Below are 8,833 nucleotides of genomic sequence, written 5' to 3' on the forward strand. Positions count from 1 at the left end.
ATATTCTTTTGCACTGGTTCTCTAACCTTCGGAATTTTATCTGCCAAAAGCTGTACCCAGTACCAGACACCTTATAATAGAAGTAAATAAGCAGCCATTGGATGTCCCAATCTTGTTTTTTCGCTTGCCATGCGCAGAGCACAAGCATCATGTTGTCCACAATACTCACAACCTAACTCTGATGCATCGGTATTCTACAAGTTCCTTTAAACAGGACAATCGTATGATGCAGATTACAGGATCAACTTCATTTTTTGGTCTGTGTGATCAGACAACATCAATCACAACTGTTGTTACACGCCACCGGTCTCACACAGTTTCATAAGGATGTACAGTGTTGAAAGAAATCAGGATATATAGCTGACCACATTTGATCTGGGTATTACTTGCATGGTGACATATTGCATTTTTATAGTAATCACGTCCAAATTTCAGTTCCCAATTACAGAATTTGCTGACAAACTTATACCAAGAAGAACAATTTGAAGAAATTACCAATTTTGAAAAAAGAATCCTGAATTCTGAATGAGGAAGGCCAGTATAGTCATAATATGGTTATAAACACTTGGCGCTGAACCAAATCTGAATAATTGCATATTTCCATGTGAATAAATAGCCGAGCATCAACTATTGTACATACATGAAAGTTCTCCCACCTGCACGAAAACGGAAGAGAAAAAGAGAGCGCTGCAGGTAGTGTAAGGACCTACTGGACTTGATTATGATCACTGGGTCACTTATCTCCATTGGAAGCTCATTCAGATACTCCACCACTAATATACAAGGACAAAGATAGATCATTCATTGATGGTACCTGACATATGGGCGGACATCAAAGGTTTTGCTTTCACCCCAATCCACATATGCTTGTTCACTGTATGGCTGCCAATACTGGTATTGGGTTTTTCTACTTCTCAGTGGTTTACAGTGGTATATGGACCTCTAGTATCTCTGCTCTGACTTCTTGGGTTTCTTCTGGAACGAACAAACATGCTCTGGACAGATAACATACCATAAGGTTACATTCGATGCTATTATCCTATCACAGTGACCATTCAAAAATAAAACATTCTATCACAGTAATAACTCTGAAACTTTTCAACGCAGGAGATTATGTAAACTGTAGAAACACCATTTTCCCTTTCAGAGAAAGCAAGATTATGGCTTATACTGGGAATGGCGGACAATTAAACAATTTAAAATAATGCAGACGTATGTCAGATACTTGTTAGCGATGAAACTCGTTTCCATGCATCAGTAACTACATATTATTCTCACCTTGAAATGATCTAAACAATGTCATTAATTCTGGTTTGTACTAGAGATAAACAGCCGTACAGATTAAAAGAATCACACATACACATCAGTATGCTCTATTAGAATAGACATTTATTTGAGCTTACCTTAATTCTCTGTGGCAAACTGATCCAAAATTCCAGGTTCGGAATGGCCTAGAATACATCAAGAAAGACAGGAATGTGGTTAAAGAGCATTAAAATGGTTACTAAATTGCAATACATGACAACAATCTGTAAATTTATGGTTGACACAGAGAAACAGTTCACATATCATCGCAAAGTTATCGCTCAACTATGGTGTAAATTCACCGGACACACTATGAGTAAGTTATGTTTTGACAAGGATTTGTTGCAGCCTCTTTACACATATTTTTACGACATCAACTTTCTTAGTTTATATTACTGTGGTAACTATTTCTTATGTAATTCTTCAGAGATCCAGAAAAATAAGGGAAATGTATTACTACTTAACAACAGGACAAACTTCTAAAAATCCATTTTTCTGGGCAAGCCATTCAGAAATTACACTTGTAAGTAGTTTCACAAAACTACACTTATTTTTTGGTCTAAGGATGTCAATGGAAGTGACAGGTGTGACCACCTGTCAGCATCATAACTTGAAATGCCCATTACGAAGTTGCATCGTCTCTGTATACAATTGTGTGGTTTCGTGACACAGTGATAGAAAGAAGTGTGATTCCATGAATACAACAACAACAACAACAACCAAGCCTTTCAGTCCCAAACAAGTTGGGGTAGGCTAGAGTTGAAACCCATAAGATCTCGAAGCCAAGTCATGGCTCTGGAACGTGGATAGCTAACTTCCACGCACCCCTGTCCATGGCTAAGTCTTTGTCGATATTCCAAACCTTCAGGTCTCTCTTAACGGACTCCCCCCATGTCAAGTTTGGTCTACCACGACCCCTCTTAACATTCTCAGCACGCTTTATCCGTCCGCTATGCACCGGCGCTTCCGGTGGCCTCCGTTGAATATGTCCAAACCATCTGAGACGATGCTGGACCAGCTTCTCTTCAATCGGTGCTACCCCAAGTCTCTCTCGTATATCGTCATTCCGTACCCGATCCTTCCTTGTGTGGCCACATATCCATCTCAACATGCGCATCTCTGCTACACCTAACTGTTGGATATGTCGTCTCTTGGTTGGCCAACACTCCGCGCCATACAACATCGCAGGTCGGATAGCTGTCCTATAAAACCTGTCTTTTAGCTTTTGTGATTCCATGGATATGTTTCTTAAAATTTTAGTTCTTTGAAATATCAAGGAAAATTGTATTTTTTTTACTCCACCCAAAGCTAAAATGATTGAAACTAAGATTTCCATACGAAACCATATTTTCACTACTGCAAAGTATCTTTCGAATATTTGAAATTAAGCTACTCCCTAAAAGAAACGACCTAAACTTTTGGTCTCCCAACCTGAGTTTGCATACCCATTTGAAATTATTTTGGTCTCTTAAGTCTCGACATTTGGCTCAGGTACAATTTTAGATATATTTTGGTATCTCGACTCTGGGAGTGGTTCGGACTCAATTTTCTTTGCCTAAGACAAGTAGAGCTTCACAAACTTGGACAGAAAATTTGCTGAACCCATCAACAAAGGTGTGAGACCGAAAGTACCCTCAAATGGTTCAGAGTTCAACTACATGACAACAACTGAGCAGAGTTTAGCATGATATGAATGTGTTATTTATTCCATAAAACTAAGACCAACGACTGTGCAAGACTAGCTTTACCTCTACAGAATGAATGCCAACGAAATAATATCTATAGATTGCACCAATCAGAATGTACGCTCCAAGAAGGCACACAATTCTGCAAAACAGTTAAATATTAGTCAAGCCAGACCTTAATATGCAGTGAGAAACTTTGCTGGCAGTGGACGGGGTCATGAGGATCCTTGTTCAATGATCTGGCAACTATGTGAAGTTTAGTAACTAAATGCAACTCAACATAACATACGTTATGAACGAAGTGCCTAACCATCCCCAGCCATTTCCAGCATCAGACACTGATCTTGCACACCCAGAAGGGTGTCTAAGTATTATAACCTGAGAGGTACAATTTTATTAATGCCTTACAAGAAATCTGCTATATCAGAAGTATTACTGCGGAAAAATAGCGAACTCACGTAATCACAACTTCCAGATTGGCTAAATTTATCCGGTAGCTGCAAAAGAAAAGGGAGGAGAAAGCAGCACAAAATAAGAATGCAACAGTGACAGAGAAAAGAACAAAAGAAAGTTTAACTGGAAAAATGTACTCACTTGGGCTACAGCTGAATCACAAAAGATGAAAACAGATATAGAACACTTTGATGAAAACATCTTGACAATGACACCCTTTTGTGGATTACCATCGTCTGCTTTCCCCTCAGCAAAACAAACAGCTAGGTAAGCTTCACATAGCAAGGATATTTGGGTACAATGTATACATGATCCTTACCTATTAGAGATATATGGGATCCAGATGCGCTTCCAATGGTTGTACAAACATCATACCCTGCAGACAGTAAAATGTAGTAGACACCAAGCACTAAGTCACTAATACCAGTAGCCAGAAAGAAAATACTGCAATTTAATTTTAAACAAAAATAATTAACATCATTAGAAAATGCAGTGGGAACTACTTAATAACGATTGCAACTTAAGGAGTTTTAAAGGAAGCTTATTATCACCAGAAAATGCATACTGGAAAGTACTTAATGAAATGACCACTCCACCAGTACCATTGTTGATGCACTTTGTAAGGTACAAGAAGAAAAAGCTGGCGAAAATATATCGAATCAGGAGAACAAACCTACCTCCAATGTTATTTGACGCAAGTGCGTTGCATTGGGTACCACACCTCAATGGACCACCACAGTTCTAATTTGGTAAAGAAATAGTTAAGGAGGAAAAACGGAGCCAAAGAAATCTGTCACCGAGATGCAGGTATAGATAAATCCAACATTAGTAAAATATACTATGATGCAGTTGGGCTTCTGCTTGATATAAATATAATGGTTTTTGGTAGTCTGTTATTTATACAACTTAGTGGACACTGTTGTTACTAGTTCTTCTCAAGACTGTCACAGTAGATTTTCTTTGGTGACCTACTGGCGATTCAAACCATTATCGCTACTCCTACCACTGCTACTGATCTAACAACTTCTTTCTGTTTGTTTTCTTGTAATAGAAAAATAAGAAAACCCAGTTTGAAAAGCAAAAAAAGAGTAACATTATGATAGGATGATTACAAATTTCAGGATGACCTGATCATTTCTGCACTAGTACACGTGATTTGCCAAGAGAATGGAAACAAGGGCTATAGTCCTAAGCAGTGTCTTTTATTTGTAAAATAAGTGAGATACTTAAGAAAGGCTGAGCCGCTGAGGTATACGCAACATAAGACCAGATGAAGGAACAGTAAACAGATGCACTAGCCTGCAGCATCCAAGTATCAAGCATAAACAGACAAGCTAACCGATAAAAGGAATGTTTTCAATAAAATTATGGGATGATTCATCAGTAGAGTACCTCACAGTGAAGACAGGCAGGTGGATCAAAGTTGAATATCATCTGATCGCAGAGCTGCAAACAATAACAAAATGCTGAGACAGGACACAAAAACCTCTAGGTTATATGCAGAGATTTCAAACAATCCACTTTGCAATTTTTATCCACCTGATTGTGGTTGTAGTGTAGATGTCTGGAGTGTGGCAACTACATATGCAAAAACAATCAGACAAGAGGAGTATCCTAGCGAAACAAACCTGGAACCAGATTACTGAATCGTTCATGGCCACTTTGTAAAACCTGAAACGCAAGATGCCCATCGTTATGGGGCAGAGTGGGAATCAGAACGGTGTGGCAGTAAACATACAGGCAATGTGTAGCTGCATGCTCCGAAATACAAAGTCCTTCGCTAGTCGCATAAAGAATACTTAATCACGGTTTCAACACTCAAGAAGTGAGCCAAGAAGAGCACCAATGCAACAGCTTGCTGAGACATCTTGCTCTGCTACCAAGGCAGGTTTCATGGATTATACTTATATACTAATCGGTCCATCATGTGAAAGCCAAGAGGTCCCCAGAACCAAACTGATCTCCGAACGCCGATGCCAGGCAAAGTGGCAACTAGCACTGTAGTATACTACAATACTGCTACTGCATTCTCTACTTTTCAAGAGACGAAATCACCACTTCACAATTGAGTCAGTGATAACAAGTAAAAAAAAAACATTACACGAACATTTCGTCAAACATGAGAAGCGCGTGTCCACTAAGCACGAGGACTCTGAGGCTCTGAGCGTATCGCATATCAACTCGTCCAGGTTTGTCTCGACTCAGAACCCCGCTCCCAGACTATATCTCCCCATGTCGATCGATGCAAAGGAGTGGCCAATTTATCAGTTAAGGCGGTGCCGACGGGCAGTGCACAGTTAGTTGGTAAGTTACCCATCCTCGCTGAGGACGCCGTGGCGGTGGGCCGGCGTCGGCGCCGCGAGGCTGAAGTTGTAGAGCGCGCCACCGCGTTCGACCGAGAGCTCGCAGGAGCCGCCTCCACCTTCCGCCGCGGCGAGGCAGAGCAGGTCGAGGCTCCAGGCCGCCGCGAGGAGCAGCGCCAGCTGATGCGGTCGCGGCGCAGGCATTTGCACCGGCGACGCCGAGGAGCGGGGAGCGGCCAGGGCCAGGCGAGGACACGCCGCCGGCTGCCTCGGGTGCTCCACCCACCGTCTCTTGCACGCTCGCGGAGTCTCAGGACCGCAGCACGGGCGAGCTTTGCTCGGCTCACGTAGTACGTGTCGCCTTCCGTGTGTCTCTCTCTTGGTCCGGGACGGGCCGCCGTTGTGGCCTCCGTCCGCCTCGGTGCGTCGCGGCTTGCGTCGCCCACGTGCTGGCCTCGGGTGGAGTGGAGTGCAGCGGCTGTTCTTCCCGTACCGTTGTAGGCATCGCGGGCCCGTTCTGTCGGGTCTGGTTAATTAGACAGTGACATGCTCGGTCGGTTTAAACAACCGAACGTGTCGAGTTCTTGATTTTGATCGGGTGTGTCTCACGGGGGATAAGCCGGGTAGTCTACTCCTTTGCGTTCAAGATTAAAGGGAAACCACAACTCTCTTAGGTCAAATCCCCCTGCCGGTTAGGGACGAGACGGTCAACTCTTCTTGGCCGGCTAGGAATCACCTGCCGGCTAGGGCGAGACGGCTACCTCCTTCTGGCCGTCTGGAAAGCATCTGTCGGCTAGATGTGAGACGGCCGTTCCTAAGCCGGCTAGCGAGGTAAGTATCTGCCGTGCGCTAGCCATAAACCCTAAAACCCTAAACCGGCCATGCCTTGCGGCTAGGCCACTGGTACTGTCGAGGTAGATACAGTGTCAGCGGCCATGCCGCTGACCTACTCCGGCTTCGATCCGTCAACCCCGCACAGTACCAGCTCGTCAGCACCCACTCCATTACCAAGCTTGGTGTGGCAACAATGGAGACGACGGTACTGGCAACCCATGGCGAATCCCGCAAGACGACGCTGAACGTACTACACGTGTCATGCGTTGGCCTTACGCGAGAGCTTCATTGGCTGGCTGGCGGGCCCCATAGCCAGATGGGACCTTGCAGCCGGCGGGCCCCTCCAGCGACAAGACAAGACCACTGTAGACCCCCCTGGCCAGCCGACGAGGCTGCCAGGAGGGTCCCTCCCTTTGTACCTTTATCCTTATTGTAGGTCGGTGGGTTCGTCTGTAAAAACCCCGATCCCCCTCCATGCAGAGGGTCGGTCAATTGCTCACACACACACACACATAGAGGAGAGGTAGACGCGAGCCGGCAACTCCTTCTTCCTCCTTCGTCGAACAGCTCAAGGAGCACATTGTAACCTCTCTAGTGCATTATACATTCCCGCGGGATTATGGGAGTTATCTCTACGGAGAGCCCCGAACCTGGGTACATCGTGCGTCTCTCGCTTGTACCAACCCCGTTCCCGGAGCCTGCCGGTGTCCTTTCGGTTCCCACCATTCATGTTTAGCCTACCCATGGCTGGTGTCGTGAGTAAACACCGACATTTGGTGCCCACCATGGGGCCGTCCGCGACACCGGCCGGAGTTACGCTCTGGGCGGGGCCCTTCGCCAACACCGCCGGATGCCTCGCGTCCGGATCGATCAGCATGCCCGTGGAGTCTGCCCATGCGGAGGTTTCTGCGGTGTTGGTCGATGTTCCAAGCCGTCTCACGGACTCTGATGAGGAGTCTGATGACGAGTCGCTCCCCAGCGTCGTTATTGCTGCTGTTGCGAACCTCGACTTCCTCTTCAGCGACCTGCGCCTCGACAATGAGCCTTGCTACCTCCGCGAGGGCATCGACATCGACGCGCTATGCGCCAGCTTCAGCAGGCTCTCCCTCGAGGAGGTGCCTGCGCATGATGAGTACCCTAGCGAGGTGCTCATCTTCGATAGCCCACCATCATCTGCGGGGTGTCTTGCCCCGCACCACATCGTTGTCGTCTCCAACCTCATGGAGGCAGCTGACCCCGCTGCGGGTTCCGCAGACACGCTTCACGCTTCCCTTACCGGCTTGAAGATGCTTATCGCCACCACGGCAAACCCAGCTGATGCTCGGGCCTCGCTCGAGGAGGCCCGCAGGCAGATTGTGGAGGAGGGCATTGTCATCACCGCTGCCAAGCGCCGGATGGAGGCCGCACAGCGCGAGTATAACTTCGCTTATGGCCTCACTCTGGCTGCTGATGGTCCTAGCCGACGCAGCGAGGTCCGCGGTCGTGGCCGGGTCATCGCCGATATCCTAGGTGGCAAGCAACCCAGTTACGATACCCCCGTGGCCAACTTGCGGGCCGCTCAGGCGGCTATGGCAGAAATGCCTAGTTTGGAGGGCGAGGAGTGCGTCCTTCAAGAGAAGTGGGTCAAGGATCTCCTTGACGTCGCTAACGAGCACCGGTCTCTTCTTGACTCTGGTCATGCACAGTCGGTGTCTCCGGGAGCCGACCCCAGAGCACACCGCAACCCGAGCGGCTGTCATCATGCCGAGGGTTCTTTCTCGCATCGCACTTCTGGCCGGAAGGGCGAGGACAGTCAAGATAGACGTTCCCAACACCAAAGCGAGCCGGCTTTAGGCCGGCATCACAGGGATGCTGGCGACGAGGGGGATTCAGTGCGTGAGATTCCTCCTCCAAGGCGGCGGGAAGGGGCCAACGCCACTAGCTCCCAGGAAACCCTTTCGATCTCAGCTCGGAACGGCCCTCGCGTCCCTCACAACGACAACGATGCTCGCAAACGCCTCAACCTTCTGGCACAGTCGGCCCTCCTTGAGGAGGATGGTCCCATTGATCCAGTGTGCTTCCAGCCGGCAGCGTCAACTCTTGGGTTGACTTCGAGGAGGCGTTCGTCCGCAACTTCACTAGCACCTACAAACGCCCTGGTCGGCCTCGCGAGCTGGCCATGTGCGTCCAGAGGCCTGAAGAACCCCTTCGTGACTACGTCACGCGTTGGACGGAGCTGCGCAACTCCTACGAAGGAGTGCATGAGGTACAAGC

At 47.1% G+C, this 8,833-nt stretch overlaps 1 protein-coding gene across 2 annotated transcripts; it reads right to left on the minus strand.

The window, feature by feature from the left end:
- Nucleotides 1–382: 382 nt before the first annotated feature.
- LOC123448877 lies at nucleotides 383–6,192 on the minus strand. Of its 2 annotated transcripts, none has more exons than XM_045125907.1 (11): nucleotides 5,757–6,192; nucleotides 5,072–5,114; nucleotides 4,836–4,889; nucleotides 4,121–4,184; nucleotides 3,763–3,819; nucleotides 3,585–3,682; nucleotides 3,449–3,487; nucleotides 3,280–3,368; nucleotides 3,054–3,132; nucleotides 1,404–1,451; nucleotides 383–995 (listed from the first exon to the last, which is right to left on the minus strand). In XM_045125907.1, exons 1-11 carry the CDS (start codon nucleotides 5,948–5,950, stop codon nucleotides 915–917), a joined length of 846 nt encoding a protein of 281 aa, XP_044981842.1. In that variant the 5' UTR covers nucleotides 5,951–6,192; the 3' UTR covers nucleotides 383–914. The 2 variants fall into 2 exon arrangements, with proteins under 2 accessions (XP_044981842.1, XP_044981843.1); XM_045125908.1 differs by having other exon boundaries at nucleotides 3,585–3,679; nucleotides 5,757–6,160.
- Between the last annotated feature and the right edge of the window lie 2,641 nt (nucleotides 6,193–8,833).

Source organism: Hordeum vulgare, chromosome 4H (genome assembly GCF_904849725.1).
Source record: "Hordeum vulgare subsp. vulgare chromosome 4H, MorexV3_pseudomolecules_assembly, whole genome shotgun sequence".
NCBI lineage: Eukaryota > Viridiplantae > Streptophyta > Magnoliopsida > Poales > Poaceae > Hordeum > Hordeum vulgare.